A 22,276-nucleotide genomic window follows, 5' to 3' on the forward strand; every position below is an offset into this window, starting at 1 on the left:
AAAATTAAACAACAAATTTTTTTACATACCTTGATATATATATATATATATATATATATATATATATATACATATTTTTTTTTTATTTAATGATTCCACCTTTACCTTGCAATTTTCCCACTTAAATAACATGGAAATTGCGGTTTTCTCTCAATAAAATCGTCTTATCTTTATTTAAATCAATAAAAACAATTTAAAATTCGGTCTCATTGTCAGAGATTACTATATAGACCGTGTTGATAACTACTGCAACAAAGTAAAATGAGAGTAAAATAAAAACATTAATAAAAAATTATTTAAAAAATTAAAAAGAGCGATTTTTGCATATTTATAATTTTTATTTATTTTTTAAACATAAATAATACAATTATTATTTAAACGATTATTTTAGTTTAAAAAATCAGCAAAAAAATGTTTTTTAAAAATATAAGTATAAAAAAATTTTTATCATTGATGCATGCAGTCATAAAGTTTTGTAAATATATAGAAGCATCGAATAGTAATACATCTAAATAAACAATAATTAAAGCAGTAAAAGAAATAGTATATATACAATAAAAAAAGTTATTTATATGCAATATGTCCACGTATGCAATAATGACATTTTGTTTTATAACCACAGATTATACAAAAAATATTTCAAAATACTGTTTTTGTCTTCTGATTTGACCGTTCCGATTAATTATCTGTCTTAATGTGTAGTCATATAAGTTATACATATTTATCACAGTGTCACTCTAAAATAAATTGTTTTATTAATTATAAAATAAATAAATAAATTGTATTCTTATTCCGCATTTTGACAATTTAATATTGTATATAAAATAAAAAAGATTTGCACAATAAGATCATCATACATTTTATTTATAACAAATAAAACATATGTAAAAATAAGATTCTGGAATTGATTGAACAATATTTCTCTTTCTTTTGCTTTCTACAACAATATTTATTAAATTTACCTCCTTTATTTGATGTTTGTTAAATAAATCTTTTGTGTTATTTACTTCAACTAAGTTATTGTTTAAAATACCTCTAACATTCCTTGATATTTGCTATAAAGTATTATTTTCTTAACATTATCAAAATTATTTTAAACATTAAATAATAATTATTAATATCGCATTATTATTACATTTTGTATATTTAAACAAGTAAAACTTTTACCTGAGATAAATTGTCGGAATATACGTTGTTAATTAGAATAACTAATACTGCAATTAAATTAATCTCTCTATAAAAACAAAAAAACAAATGCATATATAATACACATAATAAATTTTTGTACACAATATTTATAAAAATGTCACCTTACTTCGGTTTTACTGCGTTAAAATGACGTAATATGTACATCAGTATAGTTGGATTCTTTGCATGCTTCGTAATAATATGTAAGAAACCGTTAACAAGAAATTTATGATCTCCTCTTGTAGAATGGTATTGTTTATTTTCTAAATAATGGATGATGACATCAGTATCATCAGGGCAAGCCAAGTATTCCAAAAATTTAGGGTCAGTTTTATTCACTCCTATATCAAACACTGATTCCCAAGTGGACTCGTTTTTAGTAGATATCATCAAACCTGTACAATAAGTCCATTCTTTCCACCATGGCAAAATTCTAAAATATGGAATTAAATTCTCTTATTAAAAATCAGTAAGTAACTTCTTGATTAAATTATTTGAATATAATAGGCGATATCTAATACAAGGATATTTTATTAGAAAAGGCTAAAAATGTTTAACAATATTTACCTGTGTGTTTGAAAATCTTTGATATGTTGTTTTAATTTATTGTTTGCTTCTTTCTTACAAGTGGTGCTACCGAGAAAACAATCCCATCTTGCAGCTTCTTGTCGTAAACACTTTCTAAGTTCGTCTTTCTCATGAATTTCTTCGTATTTGATTTCTCTAAGTACCTTGCCTAATATGTGTCTTGTTAGTTCCTAAAAATCGTTAATATTTGTTTCTCTGGTTAATTAATATGTTTAAGCCCGCGTTTAGTCCTAGTGCAACTTTCGGTCAACCGTCCCTGGACTATGAATTACATCCCCTAAAATGTTGTGTCCGCGGAGCGATTTTAATAATCACTCAAACCGTGCGACACAATTGAGGCTCTCTTCAAAAATTAAATTAAATTTGTGAGAAATGTTTATAAGTATAAATCATTGACAAAGATTGTAAACACCCAACTATATATCCAAAAAAATAAAAAATAAAAAACAATTAGAAAATAAATAATAAAAATAAATTAGAAAATAAAAAATAAATTAGAAAATAAAAAAATTAGAAAATAATAATACAATTTTTTACAAAAAAAAAACTCCCGACTGCTGCCAACTAAGTTTTAATGTTTAAATTAAAAAATAATGTTTAAATTAGAAAATAAATAAAAAAAAATAATAAAAAAATTAGAAAATAAAAAATAAAAAATAAAAAACAATTAGAAATAAATAAAAAATAAAAAACAAAACAAAAATTAAAAATAATAAAAGAACAAAAAAATTATAAGTATAAAAAATAAGCTTGTAAAAGTTGGAAATAATCACACATAAATAAAGTCTGTTGTTTATTATATAATTTTTCTTATTTAAATTTATTGTTATCATACATATTTAGCGCTATATAATTTACAAAAATTTCAGATTTTTGAATTCAAAAAATTTTTTTAATTATAATTATTATTATTAATTCTACAATTTACAAGAGCAGTCGGGAGACGCCGCGCGTCTAAAAACTGTAACGTCCGTTGAGTATCGATATTTGTGTTTGTGTCTATTTATTACATAAAACGTGCGCGTGCGTATATGTCTCAAATTTAGCGCGGCGTCTCCCGACTGCTCTTGTAAATTGTAGAATTAATAATAATAATTATAATTAAAAAAATTTTTTGAATTCAAAAATCTGAAATTTTTGTAAATTATATAGCGCTAAATATGTATGATAACAATAAATTTAAATAAGAAAAATTATATAATAAACAACAGACTTTATTTATGTGTGATTATTTCCAACTTTTACAAGCTTATTTTTTATACTTATAATTTTTTTGTTCTTTTATTATTTTTAATTTTTGTTTTGTTTTTTATTTTTTATTTATTTCTAATTGTTTTTTATTTTTTATTTTTTATTTTCTAATTTTTTTATTATTTTTTTTTATTTATTTTCTAATTTAAACATTATTTTTTAATTTAAACATTAAAACTTAGTTGGCAGCAGTCGGGAGTTTTTCTTTTGTAAAAAATTGTATTATTATTTTCTAATTTTTTTATTTTCTAATTTATTTTTATTATTTATTTTCTAATTGTTTTTTATTTTTTATTTTTTTTTTTAATTGTTTTTTATTTTTTATTTTTTATTTTCTAATTTTTTTATTATTTTTTTTTTTATTTATTTTCTAATTTATTGCTGTTCTTATGCTGTTTCTTCATTCTTTTGTCTCTCTGCTTCTTCATCCTACACATGTAAAAGTTTTTATTATGTAATATATATATTACAATGTATATAATATAATAATAATAATAATAAAGACACACATACACTCACCATGTGACTGCAATGTTCTATATTCTTTCCAAATATTTTTCTGCTACAATTTTTTTAATTAATATAATATAATATAAATAGAGAGATAAATAAAAAAAAATAGCTAGATAGATAGATTGATAGATAGAGAGAGACAGATGACAAAGACAGATGACAACAATATCTTATATCAAATACGTAAACTTGTACGCAGTTATAATTATGGCTTTGACAAATATATTAACTTTCTTATGGCTATATAAGTTTATACATTATGTAATCACAAGTAAGTTTATATATTTGTATAGCCTTAATTATTATTACATATGTGAATAATCTTTTGTAGTAGATAATTGACTATGTAAGTTAATATATTTGTCTGCATTGCCATAATTATTGGTGCGCTAATATCTTTGTATAACTATAAATATATTTGTATACATATTTTTAATTAATTATATAATTATTATATAATATACAAATAAGAGAAAAAATAACTATATACATTTATACAATTATATATGTGGATATTTATAGCAATGTGGCTACGTAGCAAATTTAATAGCAAATAAGTGGCTACGCAGACAAATATAAATTCATATAGCCATGTTATGACTACAACAGATTAATTATATTATTAATTATATTATATATTTTTATTAATTATTAATAACAAGATTTACTTGTTTTCTATTATTAATAATGTTTTCTTCTTCAGATATCTTCAAGCGAGTATCTTCTTCCTACATATAAATAAAGAAACAATAAATAAATAATAATAACAATATTCTAAATAAAGAAAAAAACAATAAATATAAAAGAAGAAACTTACTCCTTTATTTATATCTTCTTGAGATATATCCATAATAATACACTTCACTTAATATTGTTGTTGACAATAACACGCAACAGGTGACAGCTAACCTTTCCTATCAGTCCCGTCATTATTACTTCGAGATGTATATACCAATGTCACCAACATTCCCTATCCGGATACTACAACGAATCTCATTGGTGAATCATTTTTCCTCTTGGTTCACACAGCAGCCAATGAGAGACCGTATTGACGAAATAATACTCATTTTTCACTTTTTATTAATAGAATAAATAACGATAATAATACGCTTTAAACCTTCCTTGATTAATAAGAAACTTATGTTCCAAAGTTGATATAAAACTATGCAGTAGTTATCGAGAATTAAGGTCACGACCGATCCGGGCTCGATGAAACGCATACTTCCTCTCTTTTCGCCAACCTACGGTTGGCAGCAGTCGGGAGAAAAACAATGTCATATATATCAATTATATAATATTGGCAGTAGAATTTTTTATAATGAATGAGTATATTTATGCAAATAAATAAAATATAACACTTTCATTGAAATCTATTAACATTTACCTTAACATTGTTAAATTTTTCTCCCAACGCTGAAAAGGTACCGAACATGTATTCCAGAGCTTTAAACATAGGATACCAAGCTATATAATCTTCTTCTCGATGCAGATACTTTATGATATCCCAGAATAGATATGAATCGAGTTGGCCTGCTATCATTAAATGAAATGCATCATCGATAATTTGTGCACGATTAAGAACATGAATTTTCGTGTAATCTTCAAAGTTTAGAAAATTTGAAATTCTTTGCCAATTCTCGATATCGTAGTTCACGCGGTAATATCCTGTCGAATAGTAAATAAATTTTATCAATTTCTGTTGTTTTGAATAATTGTAGTATTATAATGTATTTATTTTCAAAAATGTCTGTTTCATAACGTATGAAAAATTTAATATATATAAAACGCATATACATATAGAAAACTTATTATAAATGAAAAATACAACTGTGCAAGATATTATAATATAGCATAAAATAAAATTGATTCTAGTTGAGCATTAATCATGTAATATTTATTTTATATTAATCAGTAAAATTTTTGTAACATGTAACTTTACGAAAATTGTATGTTTTACTTGTTATTATTATTTTACTAATTTTATAAAAATTGTTGACTTTTTATAATTTTTATTATAATTAGAATAAAATATTTGTAACAATATAATTTGAAAATGAATTGATATTATAATAGAAAACATCAAAATGTAACATATAATTATATATTAGGTGCGCAACTAAGTTCTCGCTGTTTTTTTTATGAAAATGCAACTTTATTGTGAAAAAATGGTTACAAATGAATCATTCAAAGTATTGCCCATCGTTAGCCACAACTTTTTCCCATCTTTCTGGCAGAGCTCGAATACCGTTACGGTAAAAGTATTCGTTTTTTGAGGCTATCCACAAATCAAGCCATTTTTTGATGTCTTCATATGAGCGGAACTGCTGATCAGCCAGACCATGTGCCATCGAACGGAACAAGTAATAATCGGACGGCGCAATATCTGGGGAATATGGCGGGTGGGGTAGGACTTCCCATTTGAGCGTTTCCACGTAAGTTTTAACGGGTTTGGCAACATGAGGCCGAGCGTTGTCATGCAGTAGAATCACTTTTTCGTGCCTCTGCTCGTATTGCTCGCTTGGAAATGGCTTGGCGGGTAACTCCTAATGCTGAAGCAAGCTGTTCTTGCGTTTGGCATGGATCCTCATCGAGCAATGCCTCCAATTCAGCGTCTTCGAAGGTTTTTGGCCTTCCTTTACGCGGACGGTCGTCAACATCGAAATCACCGTCTTTGAAGCGACGGAACCAATCACGGCACGTTGTTTCACTTAGAGCAGCATCTCCGTAAACTTTTTGGAGCTCTCGATGCGCTTCAGCCGCCGTTTTCTTCGAATGAAATAAGAAAATCAACACTTCCCGCAAATGACGATTATTTGGTACAAAATCAGACATTTTCACACAACTAAAAGTATATGACGCCAAAACAAAATCATTAACATGTCAAAGCGGTTTGTTTACCATATGTCTAAGCTTGGCTCGTGACGTTTTGGATATGTCAAAATCGACCAGCACTTACTACTGGAGCCATCTATAGACAAACAGCGGGAACTTAGTTGCGCACCTAATATAGATAATGCAGATTATTACATAAAATATTTAAGAATTATTATAGTTATATAATGAATATCTCATATTTTTATTGGACAATGAGTATAATAGATAAAAATATAAAATAATTTCAATTATGTTTGTATAAAATAAAGACAAGAAGTAAATCATAATAAGTCCCTTGGTCGATATCATTAAATGAAATTCATCATCGACTTACCAATTTGTTGTACATTGAATATCATCCAATAACTTTCATTAAGTGCTAATGATAATTTTAAATTCTCTTTCACGCATACCATATGATCTGTAAAATTGTTAAAATTGGGTAACGCTCCCGTAGTAAAAGTTACAGAAAGGCAGTCAATTTTTAATGTGTCGGTATATTGTATCGATATATTTACTTCGCTTATAGTATTCGAAATATTTCGTATTATTTTTATGATAGGACAATGCGTTTCCATATGCCACAAATTTAATATTTGTATAGAACGGTATGGTTTTTTTGCAGCATTAACAATTTTGTCTATAAAAAGCCCCATATGTTGTCTAAATCCATCCAGTATGTAAAATATAGAAAAGAACATTACAAATATGTTAAAATTGTCCGTATAACGTTATTATTACAAAAAATTTAAATAAATACTACGAAACAAAATGTAAAATTGCACTTTTATTTATATATTTATATTATAATAATAAAGAATATAACATAATGTTACATAAAAAAGTAATAGCAAATTTTGCCCATTTTTGGAACCTTGAATTTTACTCTTTTATGGCAAATAGTATTATTAGATGAAATATTAATCCCTGTAAAACCACCTCCGAAGATACAAGGAGATGAAAGTGATAAATTTTTAATCAGAGATGAGAAACTGTCACTTTCACTTCTTTATATTTCCGGAATCGTGCTTATGCTCATCTTGAAATTTCTCTGGATTATTGTCTCATCATATAGTACTATTTGACATAAAAAAAATTTGAAGATTGAGGTCCCAAAATTCGATTACATATAATGGGCAAAGAAACAGGTCTTTGTGCCATCACTCTCTAATAATTTTATTAAATTTTTTGAACATTATTAAAATAATATAGATTATATTAACTTAATATAGATTATATATGAGCAAAGTCTTGAGAGAGTCATAAAATAATTAAAACAAATAAGGAATTCAAGACAAAACGAAAATATAAAGATTAATATAAGGAAGATCGATTAACGAGAGACAAAAATTAAAATGGGAAAGTAACAAAAAAGAGATATAAGTATTAGATATTTGAAAACCTGTTAAATATCTGTTAAATAGATTAAAAAACAAATGTAGCACAAAATGCAATTAAAAAAAAAGAAATTATAAGAATAATAGACGATGTAATAAAATAAACGAAATAATAAAAAAATAAAAATAATTTATCAATTATTTTAAAAAATGACAAATTGTGAAACAAAAATAAAAGAACAATGAATATGTATATAAAAAAGTGACAACGATCCAACAACAATTTCTTTCTACCAAAACAGTTTCGTAGTAAAAATAATGAAATTAAATATAATAGTTTTACACAATTAAATTTTTTTAAATTATATTCTATATTATATTACTTACTTGCCAAATACATATGGGCGAACGGTTTCCCAAAAGAATTCTTCGGTGTAAGCGTATTGCATCATGCGTATTACACAAGGTGCTACAATTTACATCAAAATTATAAATTAAATATATTATAAATATATAATTATTTTAAAAATTACATATAAACCTAATGATTTAAAAAAAAAAAATTATATTTTATATGTATACAAAGTAGTAGTCGTGTAACAGTAAAATGAAATTTCTCGTTAATTCTTATGAAGACAGCAAAACATTAAGGGACCATTTAACTTCCTCTACCTACATATTCACGGTTGTTACCGTACACTTTATTTATAAAAATTATTAAAATTATTTATAACACACACACGCGCGCATGCATCTGTGCACACACACACTCACACACACAATATATAGAGAAGGGCAAAAGTTCCGGAACGACAATATAGCTCAGAAAATATTGATTTAATAAAAAAATTTTTTAAACAAAAGTAGTAAAACTTAGAAAAGTATATGGTGATATTATCTCTTTGACTTTGAGACGATCTTGAAAAGCACGGTCAATGTCAACTTTATAAGTTTAATCGGAATCTCCTATTTCGTATTACATATTCTCATAGTTAACGTCGAGACCTTACTAAAACACTATAATAAAACATTTTATTATTAAATACTTTTCGAGTTATAAAGATTTGAAGTTTATCTTGCTGAATAAAATATTATTAATAAAATATTAATTTTTCGGTAATCATATCTGAATACATTTATGTATGAAGTATATACATACATACACAAACAACTTTATTGTAAAATATCCCTACAATAATTTCTTGAACAATTTATTTTAGAAAAAAACGTTTTAAATAAATGTTGTATGATTGTTGTATGAGTGTTGTGATATCTAAAAAAAAACAATTGACCGCTACTGACTTTTTTTAAAACTAATATTTATGGTCATTTAAAACTTACTATTTTTTTAAGGGATCTACTTTATTTTTTATAAATCGATTTTTTGTAATATTCATTATCGAAACAATAAATTGTAAGGATAACATAATCATAAAGAAAATATTTTATAGGGTATTTTATACCTTTGATACATTATTTTACATAAACGTAAATATAACATCTCAAGAAACATTCATGTTTCTACGATCTCGTCTCATAATTTTGTATATAAAATAATGAGAAATGTCAATAATTTTGCAAAAAAACAACAGTTGTTTTTAAGGATATGTATGGAGCTGCTAATTGCAAATTACATATACACATCTATATTGTTTGTATGTGTGTATGTGTGTGTATGTACTTTTATAAAATAAACATATTACTAAAATCCAAATAAAGAATTATTTATCTTAAAACTTTTACACATATTTTTATAATATTTAAAATTAAAAATTTACGCGGACAATTTTATTATATTACGTCTTACCTCTGATGGATTCGCGAATTTTTAATAAACTGTCATCTTGTAAAGGAGAATCCCACATATGATAATCACCATCCAAAGAAAAAGAATTATGTTGATTTTGAACAACAAATAAATTCATTATTTGATATCTTGGATAAACCTTTAAAAAAAATTAATAAATATATCAATATAATTGTTTGGAAAATACTTGCAATAAAAACAAATACTAATATTATATTAACGTTTCTTCTATGTTAATTAGAAAATTTTTTCATTAAATAAAAAAACACATATAAATGAATATAATAAATCTTAAATTTTGTATTAATATTATTAACAAATATTATATACTATTAAAATAATTATGTCATGATATTATATAGCAGAGTTCTCCTTAACAAACCAATTAAAATACTTATCGTGTGTACTAGTTTTTAATTAATTAATTTTATTTTTGATTCCATAAAAATTTTAAATTATCTAATAAAATGTTATGAAATAATAAAAAAAATTTTTAATACTTTACATTGTAATTATATGTATATAACAAAGTGTAAACAGTATATTTAAAAAAAACAGTTTAAAATTTCATATAATGTTAAATTGATATAATGTCATTATTCATATAATGTTAAATATTTCTAAAACAATTTACAAAAAATTTATGCACATTTTGTAAAAAGAATTTGATATACGAACATCTTGCAATATAAATGCTTAAGTTTGTTATCATTTTCGAAAAAGTGGGAACGAAATAGCGTTGAAAATAGAATTACCCAATCGACAGCACCTATTGCAAGAAATGTAGTAAGACCAATATTAAACCAAAAAGTTGACAGAAACGGATTGTTCATATTATAAAACCATTGCTGTGCCACTTTATATCCTACAAATTGAGCAACTTGGATTGCGCGAGCAACAGGATATAAATATTTATTAAAAATGATATCTATTTCCCTGAAAGTTACATTTAAATGTCAAGACTGAGAAGTCATAAAAAATACGTAAAAAATAACACTTAATTTTTGTTACAATTTTTTATTTCATTGCTAGAGTTACGATTTACAAACTCAAGGGTACAATTTAGCAAACCAGTATTGTAAATTGCACTAAATAATATTTTTCAAATTTTTAATTTATAATATGAGAAAATGATAAATTTGTGTTAATGTGTATATCGCATTGATAAGAACTATAGATCTAAATGAATATAAAAAATGCCATTTCTTTTATAGTTTTATTGCTATTTAAACATTTACTTTTTAAGGGGTACGACTTATCATACCTTCTCTTTTATGTATGTATTAAAACAGTAAATTTCAATTTTTTAAATATTACGAATAAATTTATTCTTACTAAAACTGTTTGTCTTCAAAATTTTTTGTACTTTCAAAAGTTTACAGATATAAAATACATATACATGTTTTCAACTTTATAAATTTGCATACAAATATAATTTCATTTTTAATGTAATTTATAACACTTTTACTCACCTATAAAAAACAAATCCGAAAATTATGATGCCTTTGTCATGAAAATTTGAAATTGCAGCATGAGTGGCGTGCGAAGTATTGTTCAAACGCATCCAATGACTTTCAAAAACTGACGTAATAAGATTAGCTACACTTTCTGCAAATTCTATGTCAAATAAGGATTCGATCCTGCACCATATTTTAATTTTTCGAGGTTTGTTTTTATCAATGGTTAGGTCATTAGACACAAGCATTGTTACGAGATAAGGCGATATTGCAGGTGTGGTATCAAAGTGTGTCCATAACATACTGTGCTCATCAGTTTCCGTATTTCGCAATGGCATATTTGACAAAGCCGTGCATAGTTCACAACCTATAGATATGTTAAAGGTTGCTTCTAATAAAAATCGGTTATCCCAACAATCAATTATTTGTGGAATGTCTATTATCTGGAAGTTCAGAGCAGCTAGCCAACTACGTTTCAAAAAAAATAAATCATTGAAACATTTTTGGCAATATAATAATATTGGAAATTAAAAAATGTGTAAATCTAATATGTAATAATGTGTACTATAGATAAAGATTGTTTGTTCTTATATTTAAATTTTACGATATAATAACTTTTTTAGCATTTAATACATAAATAGTATATTAATTACAATGTTTTATGTAATTGCATATTGTATACTTTTTAATAAACGTTTTTTAAAAATTTATTACTTAATTCCGAAGATTTGATCAACTTTACCAAAATATTTTATATTTAAAGTATAATTTTCTGGTGACAATTTATTTCCAAAGACAATATTAATTGTATCTCCACTACGATTATATGTCGGTTTATATACTGTAACCTTATCATTCTTATGATATTTTTCAATATTTGTAAATAAAGTTATATTGTTAATACATATTTCTCCTGACTGTAAATATATGTGTCGCGTTTTGCTAAGAATGTTTATGCTGATATTGTATTCTCCATAGAAAATATTTGCTTCAATTTGTGATGTAAGCTTGATATCATAATGTATTGGTTTTACATATTTTGATGGTAGATAGCATAAAGATTCATTACGAATGAAAACCGTCGCAACGATAAAAATTAATCCGCTACTTAATAATAGTTTTATAATTATCATTATGTTGAAAAAAAGGAATATTTATTTTAGATTCGGAAAACACTCTGGACAAAAAATAAATAAAAAACTTAAATATAGCTTTGATGTATTTTTAAATAATTTTTGTATATAAACAAAGAAATAAACACTTTTTATAATACATTGCCCTTATAAGAGAATTTATCGAATACAAATTGTAAGCAGTTGTTCTATTTTTACTTTTTTTAATTCTATACATTATCTTTAACAACAAAGTTAATATTTGATTTTTGTTACTTGTTATAGTTAATTTATTAGTAAATTATAGTTAATTATTTAAGTATTAAAATACGCGCAGATGTTTTTTTATAAAATATAAGTACGACAAATTGTAGAGAATTATTATTGTAGAGAATTAATTTTAGTAATCTAATTGCGAAAGGATAATTAAAAGTGTTTTGCTATATATTATAATATTTATAATTTGTTACGTAAATTATAGTATTTTTAAGTTTTAAAAATAATTTATTCTATATCAAACTTTTATAGGTCCACGATTTTCTGTAATACATTACAATTCATAAAATATTATAATATCGACACTATTTGAAATTATCTCTGGATTATAATTTAAAGATATCCTTTTATACTAATTATATTTTCTTTATACTAATATGTTGGAAATTCTTCAAAATACCATTATACTGTATGATTAAATGTTTTTGTACTTGAAGACAAATATATGTTTTTATATTTATAACTCATTTTGACTTACCTAATATTTTGAATATTAACTGTAAAGTTATATTAATAAAAATTATATATTTGTTAAATTACTGTAGCAAATTAATGCTTTAATAATTTGCAATGTTCAAAAAATATAATTATACACACACTTTATTACATTCATTATATCGACCACAATATGGTTCAAAAGACCACGAGAGACTGACTGATTCTCTGTACATGTCATTATGATACATATGATGTGTCAAGTCAACAAAACTTTTGTTAAGGTTGTTATATACATATACAGGGTGTCACTTAATTGGCACCCAATATTTATATAGCGATATTCCTCGTGGAAAACTGAGTCGAAATGTCTTGCATCATTTTTTTATGTAAGGCATAATAAAATAGTGATTATTCAGTAATGTATAATTGTTACTGAATAATTACTACAAATAATTACTAAAAATATGAGTCCTAGAAAAAATATTAAGTGCTGGGTTTTTATGATTCTTTCCTGGCCATCTGAACGTCAGATAGCCAAGAAAAAATTATATATATATATATATATATATATATATACTGTGTCTGTATTAGAGTGTGTCAAAAAAAATTTTGTTCAATTTTTGTCCGCAGCTCAGCTAAAAAGTTCGAGAAGATAATAATTACTCTAACGTGCCAACTCTAATTAATTTTATTTGAAGATTCCACATACGTTTTGAAATTTTTCTATTTAAATAACAAATACGAGTTTTTCTCAAAAAATTTGTCTTTATCAAAATAAATTAAAACAATTCAAAATTTGGTCTTAGTACTGATACGACCGTGTTGATAATTATTATAAAAAAGTAAACTAAGGACGAAGTGGAAAAATTAATAAAAAATTTTATGATTTTTTTACATCCACAGATCAGTAATAAAATCTTTCAAAATATTTTATCTGTCTTTCGGTTTGATTGTTCCGATTCGTTATCTGTTTTGTAACGTGGTAATATAAGTCATCTTTATTTACCATAATGTCATTCATCTAAAATAAATCGTTTTATAAATTATAATATAATTAAATAAAATGTAATCTTATTCCGCATTATGACCATGTAATATTGTATATAAAATAAAAGATTCGCACAATGAAATTGACATACCTTTTATATAACAAATAAAACAAACATAAAAATATTATTCAGGAATTGATAAAATAAAACAATATTTCTTTTTCTTTCGCTTTTCATAATAATATTTATTAAATTTACCTCTTTTATTTGATGTATTTTAAATAAACCATCTGTGTCATTTACTTCAACTAAATTATTGTCTAAAATATCTCTAACTTTCCCTGATATTTGCTATAAAGTATTATTTTTCTAACATTATCAATATTATTTTAAACATTAAATAATAATTATTATTATCACATAATTACCATATTTTGTATACATATTTAAACAAGTAAAATTTTTACCTGAGTTAGATTTGTAAAATATACGTTATTAATCATAATAATTAATGCTGCAATTATATTAATCTCTCTATAAAAACAAAAAAACAAATGCATATATAATACACATAATAAACTTCTGTACACAATATTTATAAAAATGTCACCTTACTTTGGTTTCACTTCATTAAAATGATCTAATATGTACTTCAGTATAGTTGGATTCTTTGCATGCTTTGTAACAATATGAAAGAAACTGTTAACATCAAGTTGATATTCCTGTTTTATAGAATGGTACCGTTTATTTTTTAAATAATAGATGATGACATCAATATCTTCAGGGCAAGCCAAGTATTCCAAAAATTTAGCGTCAGATTTAAACACTCCTATATCAAACACTGATTTCCAAGTGGTCTCGTTTATGGTAGTTGTCATCAAACCTTTACAATATGTCCATTCCTTCCACCATGGAAAAAGTCTGAAATATAAAATTCAATTTATTTATTAAAGCTTAGCATATGAATTTTTTGACTAAATAATGAGAACATTATAAGCGATACCTGCAAGGAAATTTATTTAAAAATTGCTAAAAGTGTATAACTATATTTACTTGTGTATTTGAGAATGTTTGATATGTCGTTTTAATTTATTGTTGGCTTCTGTTTTACAAGTAAAGTCACCGAAAAAACATGCCCATCTTGCAGCTTCTTGTCGTAAACACTTTCTAAGTTCGTCTGTCTCATGAATTTCTTCGTATTTGATTTCTCTAAGTACCTTGCCTAATATGTGTCTTATTAGTTCTTAAAAATCGTTAATATTTGTTTCTCTGGTTAATTAATATGTTTGAGCCCGCGTTTAGTCCAAATCCAACTTTCGGTCGAATGTCCCTGGACTAATTGTAAGAATTACATCCCGTCATATGTTGCGTCCGCGAAACGATTTCGATAATCACTCGGACCGCGCGATATAATTAGGACCCCTCCTCGAAAATATAATTAAATTTGTGCGAAATGTTAATAATTATAAATCATTGACAAAGATTGTAAACACCCAGCTATATATCCAAAAACAATGTTATATATATATATATATATATATATATATATATATATATATATATCAATAATATTAGCAGTAGTGAGAATCAAACACTTTGGAGCCTGTTCTTCACGTGAGTGATTATTCAAACTGAATGTATTTACACATTTATATGCGACATAATAAATAGTATGTAAAATTTTATCGTTGCCGTATATATTTTTCTGAGTATTTGAACTTTTTGTAGTAAATGAGTGTATTACGCAAATATCTGAAATATAACATTTTCATTGAAATCTATTAAAATTTACCTTTATTTCCTCAATTTGTTTTCCAAACGCTGAAAATGTACCGAATATGTATTCCAGAGCTTTAAACATAGGATACCAAGCTATAAAATCTTCGTCTCGATGCAGATACATTATGATATCCCAGAATAGATATGAATCAAGTTGGCCTGCTATCATTAAATGAAATCAATAATTTGGGCACGATTAAGAACATGAATTTTCGTGTAATATTCAGAGTTTAAATAATTTGAAATTCTTTGCCAATTCTCCTTATCATAGTTCACGCGGTAATAACCTGTAGAATAGCAAATAAATTTTATACATTTTATTATTTTAAATATTATTTGAATAATTTTATCATTATGTACATTTTGTACATATTTATTATTTTAAATATTATTTAATAATTTTATCATTATAATGCATTTATTTTCAAATATTTTGGTTTCTTCCTCTTGTTTATATAAATTATAAATCAAAAACGTATTAAAAATTTAATACAAATAAATAAAATGCACATACATATGTAGAAAATTAATTACAAATAAAAAATAAAACTATGCAACATATTGTTGTATAGCATAAAATAAAATTGATTCTAGTTGTACATAAATTATGTAATAATTATTTTATTTTGTAACGTGTAACTTTACGAAAATTGTAGCTTTTACTTATATCTATATTACTATATTTTTATAAATATAATTAACATTTTATAATTTTTATTATTATTAGAATAAAATATTTGTAAAAATATAACTTTAAAATTGATTGATATTATAATAGAAAACACCAATAAATATCTTAAATTTTTAAAGAGCAATATATAAAATAAATAAAAATATAAAATAATGTTATTTTTGTGTGTAGAATAAAGACGAGAAACAAGTTATAATAAGTCCCTTGGTAGATATTATTAAATAAAACGCATCATCAACTTACCAATTTGTTGTATATTGAATATCATCCAACCACTCTCATTAGATGTTAATGACAATTTTAAATCCTTTCCCACGCACACCATATAATGAGTAAAATTTTTAAAATGGGGACACGCTTCCCTAGTAAAAGTTACAGGAAGGCAGTCAATTTCTAATGTGTCGATATATTGTATCGATACATTCACTTTGTTCATGGTATCCCCATAATTTCGTATTATTTTTATGATAGGACAATAATGCGTTTTCTTATACCGTCCAGTCATTAATTGCCGTGTAATATGTTTTCCTACAGCAGCCTCAAGTTTTGCCCCAAACTGCACCATACTTTCGCTAAATTTACAAAAATATTAAATATATAAAAAAACATTATAAATATATTAATAAAAACAAAATATAAAATTGCACTTCTATTTATATATTTATATATCTTATACTTACATTACGACAATAAAGAATATAACATATTTTTACATAAAAGAGTAATGGCAAATTTTGCTCATTTTTGGGACCTTACATTTCAAACTTTTTTTCATGACAAATAGTACTATTAGATGAAACATGAGCATTGGCACAGTTCCAAAGATACAATTGGATGCAAGGGTTAATTTCTAGTCAGGGATGAGAAACTTTCACTATCACTTATTTTTATCTCCAGAACCGTGCCTATGCTCATTTTTAAATTTTTTTAATTGTAAGATTAATGTCTCATCATATAGTACTATTTGAGGTCCCAAAATTCGACTCTATAAATTTGGCAAAAAACAGATCTTTTGTCATCACTCTTTATTAATTTTATTAGATTTGTTATTAGCCTAATATAGATTATATTAGCAGCATAATATAAATTAAATTTGAGAAAATTATTGAGAAAATTATAAAATGATTAAGAGAAGTAATAAAACATATAAAAAGTTGAAGACAAAACAAAAATAAGAAAAATAATATAAAGAAGATCGATTTACGAGAAACGAAAATAAAAATAAGGAAGTGGAAGTGTTATATATTTAAATACCTGTTAAATATTTGTTAAATATATTAAAAAACAAATGTAGTACAAAATGCAATTAAAAGAAAAGAAATTATTAGAGTTATAGACAATAATGAAATAAGGGAAATAATAAAGAAAAAATAAAAATAATTTATAAACTATTTAAAAAATGACAAATCGTGAAACAAAAATAAACAAAACAACAATGAATGCGTATATAAAAAAATGACAACGATGAAACAACAATTTCTCTTTCTACAAAAGCAGTTTTGTACTAAACGTAATGAAATTAAATATAATAGTTTTACATAATTTTATTTTTTAAAATTATACTGTATATTATATTACTTACCTGTCAAGTATATATGAGCGAACGCTTTTCCAAAATAATTGTTTGGTGAAGGCGTGTTGTAACATGCGCACTAAAAAAGATGCTACAATTTAAATCAAAATTATAAATTAGATATGTTATAATTATATAATTATTTTAAAGATTACATATAAACATAATAATTTTAAAAAGAAAAATTATATTTTATATGTATACAAGGGAGTAATCGCGTAACAGTGAAATGAAATTTCTCGTTAATTCTTACGAATATAGCAAGACATTACAGGATCATACAATTTAATTAAATACTTTTCGAGTTATAAAAGTTAAAAGTTAACAATTTTTTACAAAATGTAAAATATCTTGTAAAACATTCAGTTTTTAGTAATTATATTTGAATAAATTTATGTATAGAATATATACATACATACATACACTATTTCATTTTAAAATATCCAAACATTGATTTCTTAAACTTATTTTAGAAATTTTATTTTAGAAAAAATCGTTTTAGATAATAGTTGTTGAATTTTAAAGAAAAATAAGTAAACGCTATTGACTTTTTCCTAAAGGCCAATTTTTATGATCATTGAAAAATCACTTATATTTTTTCAATAGCTCTAGGTACCTTAATTATTTTATATGTCGATTTCTCACAATATTCATTAAGTTTTGTAAGAATAAGATAATCATAAAGAAAATATTTTGTAGGATATTTTATATCTTTAACACATTATTTTACATAAAGATAAATATATCTCAAGAAATATTCATTTTTCCTCGATCATATCTCAACAATTTTGTACATACATAAAATAATCATCTTACCTCTGATGGATTGGCGAATGTTTAATAAACTGTTATTTTGCATAGGAGAATTCCACATATGATAATCACCATCCAAAGAAAAAGAATAATGTTGATTTTGAACAACACACAAATTCATTATTTGAAGTTCTGGATACGTCTATAAAAAAAATTGTTAAGTATATCGAGATAATCGCTCTGAAAATACTTACAACAGACACAAATACTAATATTATATTAGCGTTACTTTTATCTTAAATAGAAACATTTTCTCATTATGAAAAACACATAAATAAGTATATGTAATAAATCTAAAATTATGTATTGACATAATTAACAAATATAATATATTTTTACAATTATTATATCGTAATATTATATAGCAGAATTGTCCTTATCATATACCAATTTGAATAAATATCGTATGTACTAACTTTTAATTATTTAATTTTATTCTAAATTTCATATAAATTAAAGATATCTAATAACGTGGTGATAAAAAAATAAAATATTTTTAATACTTTGCATTATAATTATATGAATAAAACAAAGTGAAAAAAAGTATTTTTAAAGAAATAATTAAATATTTTATACAATGTTAATTTAGCTACGACAATTTACAAAGAATTTATGTGCATTTTGTAATAAAAATTTAATATATGAAAATCTTGCAATATAAATGCTTAATTTTGTCATCGTTTACGAGAAAGTGGGAACAAGATAGCGTTTGAAATAGAATTACCCAATCGACAGCATCTATTGCAAGAAATGTAGTAAGACCCATATTAAACCAAAAAGTTGACAGAAACGGATTGTTCATATTATAAAACCATTGCTGTGCCACTTTATATCCTACGAATTATACTACTTGGATTTTGCGAACAACAGGATATAAAAATCTATTAAAGATGATATCTATTTCCCTGAAAGATGTATTTAAATGTCAAGACTGAGAAATTATGGAAAAAATGTAACTTTATTTTTTTACAATTTTTTCATTTTATTGTAAAATTACGATTTAAAAACTCATGGGTACAATTTAGCAAACCAGTATTTTAAATTGTATCAAATAAGTGCTTTCTTATTTTTTAATTTATTATATAAAAAAATAATAAATTTCTGTCAATTTGTATAACATTGATAAAAATTATAGACCAAAATAAATAAAAAATTGTCATTTCTTTTATAATTTTATTGCAATTTTAACATTTCCTTTAGGGGGTACAATTTAGCTTATATTTACATACTCTCTTCTTTATGTACGTATTAAAACGGTAAACTTCAACTTTTTGAATATTACGAATAAATTTAATCTTACTAAAATTGTTTGTCATCAAAATTTTTCATATTATCGAAAGTTTACAGAAACAAAATACATATACATGTTTTCAACTTTATAAATTTGCATACAATTATAATTTTATTTTTAATGTAATTTGAAGCACTTTTACTCACCTATAAAAAACAAATCCGAAAATTATGATGCTTTTGTCATGGAAATTTGGAATTGCAGCATGAGTGACGTGCGAAATATTGTTTGAATTATTCCAATATCTTTGAAAATCCAACGCGATATTTTCTGCTACACTTTCTGCAAATTCTATGTCAAATGCAGATTGGATCCTGCACCATATTTTAATTTTTCGAGGTTTGTTTTTATCAATGGTTAGGTCATTAGACATAATCATTCTTACGAGATAAGGCGACATTGCAGTTGTGGTATCGAAGTGTGTCCATGACATATTGTGCTTAGATGTTTCCGTCTTTTGCAATGGCATGATTGACAAAGCCGTGCATAGTTTACAACCTATAGATATGTTAAAGGTTGCTTCTATTAAATATTGTTTATCCCAACAATTAATTATTCGTGTGGAGTATATTATCTGGAAATGCAAAGCAGCTAGTTTTTTTCCCATGTTAAAAATTCTGAAACTTTTATCAGCAATACCAATATATTTTATATTTAAAATGTAATTTCCTGGTGATAATTCATCTTTAAAGGCAATTATAATTGTGTCTTTATTAATATAATATTTCGATTTATATATTGTATCTTTATCATTCTCCTGATTTTTGTCAATATTTGTCAATGTTCTTTATACATAATTTTTCTGACCGTAAATATATGTTTCGCCTTTTGTCACAAATGTTTATGCTGATATTGTATTCTTCATAGAAAATATTTTCTTTAATTTCTGATGCAAACTTGATATCGTAATGTATTGGTTTTACATATTCTGGTGATTCATAACATCGAGATTCATTACGAATAAAAGCCGTCGCAGCGATAAAAATTGATCCGCTACTTAATAATAGTTTCAAGAATATCATCATGTCGAAGAAAAGGAATATTTATTTTAGATCTTGAAAACACACTCTGGAAAAGATAAATAAAGAAATTAAATATAGTTTTAATGTATTTTTAAATAATTTTTGTATATAATAAAAAAAATTAAACAATAAAAATATTAACTTATTTTGACTTACTTAATATTTTGGAACAGTATGTTAATTGCAAATTTATATTAAAAAAACTTATATATTTTATAAAATTACTGCACCAAATTAATGCTTTAGCAGTATGCAATGGTCGAAGAATATATTTATTTACACATACTTTATTAGAATTATTGTATCTACCACGATATGGTTCAACAGACCACGAAAGACTGACTGATTCTCTGTACGTGTCATCATGATAAATATGTGTTAGGTCAACAAAACTTTAGAGGTTGTTATATATATATTTATATATATATACAAGGTATCCCAGAACTGGCGAAAAAGTTTATAATGGCATATTCATGGTTTCATTCGGAGACAATTTTTTCTCAGCGAAAATGAAGACACTAATAATTTTCGAATTATAAGCAGTTGAAAATTAAAGCTTTTTTGGAAACTAACATAAAATATCAACTGAACTACATCCTTCAGTTAATTTTAGATAGATTTTGCTTTAATAGAATTTTAATACAAGGCATAGTTATAAAGATACATAATAACAAAAATTAGGAATATGCTACAAATGATGATTTTTCTTAACAATTTTACTAAAGAAAAATTATCTCCAAGTAATACCAGAAATCTGCCATTAAAACTATGCCGACAGTTCTGGGACACCCTGTATATATAACGACCTCTGAAGTTGGAATCATTAAATAAAATCATTTAGAATTGGTTCGTTAGTGTAATTATTATCTTTCCATTAGCTAACTCTTTAGTTGGACAGCGGGCAAAAAATAAACAACAAATTTTTGGACACACTCTGATATATATATATATATATATATATATATATATATATATATATATATATATGTTTATATATATATTTCATTTAATGGTTCTACCTTTACCTTGAAATTTTTTCATTTAAATAATATGGAAAATGCGGTTTTTTTTCAATAAATTAGTCTTTATCAAAATCAATTTATACACCTCAAAGTTTGGTCTTAGTAGTTACTATAAAACGTGTTGATAATTATTATAACAAAGTAAATTAAGAAAGAAGTGGTACAAGTAATAAAAACTTATTTAAAGTATTAAAAAAATGCATGATTTTTGCATTTTTTTATTTTCATTAATTTTTTTAACATAATAATAATAAT

The 22,276-nt window shown here is 24.4% G+C and overlaps 3 protein-coding genes across 6 annotated transcripts; all 3 read right to left on the reverse strand.

Moving 5' to 3' along the window:
* Positions 1-587: 587 nt before the first annotated feature.
* LOC114939078 (uncharacterized) lies at positions 588-4,802 on the reverse strand. The gene is made up of 7 exons (XM_029313317.2): positions 4,358-4,802; positions 4,209-4,268; positions 1,756-1,946; positions 1,316-1,621; positions 1,168-1,234; positions 963-1,055; positions 588-737 (listed from the first exon to the last, which is right to left on the reverse strand). Exons 1-7 carry the CDS (start codon positions 4,388-4,390, stop codon positions 624-626), a joined length of 864 nt encoding a protein of 287 aa, XP_029169150.2. The 5' UTR covers positions 4,391-4,802; the 3' UTR covers positions 588-623.
* Positions 4,803-5,737: 935 nt separating this feature from the next.
* On the reverse strand, positions 5,738-10,433 carry LOC114939039 (uncharacterized). Its single transcript, XM_085484747.1, has 5 exons — positions 10,314-10,433; positions 9,559-9,697; positions 8,139-8,220; positions 6,749-7,077; positions 5,738-6,541 (listed from the first exon to the last, which is right to left on the reverse strand). Exons 1-5 carry the CDS (start codon positions 10,389-10,391, stop codon positions 6,435-6,437), a joined length of 735 nt encoding a protein of 244 aa, XP_085340873.1. The 5' UTR covers positions 10,392-10,433; the 3' UTR covers positions 5,738-6,434.
* A 3,666-nt stretch (positions 10,434-14,099) lies between these two features.
* On the reverse strand, positions 14,100-19,584 carry LOC114939098 (aminopeptidase N-like). Of its 4 annotated transcripts, none has more exons than XM_085484731.1 (9): positions 19,411-19,584; positions 18,690-18,828; positions 17,883-17,964; positions 16,544-16,872; positions 15,623-15,896; positions 14,884-15,052; positions 14,446-14,751; positions 14,298-14,364; positions 14,100-14,181 (listed from the first exon to the last, which is right to left on the reverse strand). In XM_085484731.1, exons 1-5 carry the CDS (start codon positions 19,486-19,488, stop codon positions 15,778-15,780), a joined length of 747 nt encoding a protein of 248 aa, XP_085340857.1. In that variant the 5' UTR covers positions 19,489-19,584; the 3' UTR covers positions 14,100-14,181; positions 14,298-14,364; positions 14,446-14,751; positions 14,884-15,052; positions 15,623-15,777. The 4 variants fall into 4 exon arrangements, with proteins under 4 accessions (XP_085340857.1, XP_085340856.1, XP_085340858.1 ...); XM_085484730.1 differs by having other exon boundaries at positions 14,884-15,165; XM_085484732.1 differs by having other exon boundaries at positions 14,884-15,896; positions 17,883-17,952.
* Between the last annotated feature and the right edge of the window lie 2,692 nt (positions 19,585-22,276).

Source organism: Nylanderia fulva, unplaced genomic scaffold, assembly GCF_048542155.1.
Source record: "Nylanderia fulva isolate GAGA-0341 unplaced genomic scaffold, ASM4854215v1 Scaffold31, whole genome shotgun sequence".
NCBI lineage: Eukaryota > Metazoa > Arthropoda > Insecta > Hymenoptera > Formicidae > Nylanderia > Nylanderia fulva.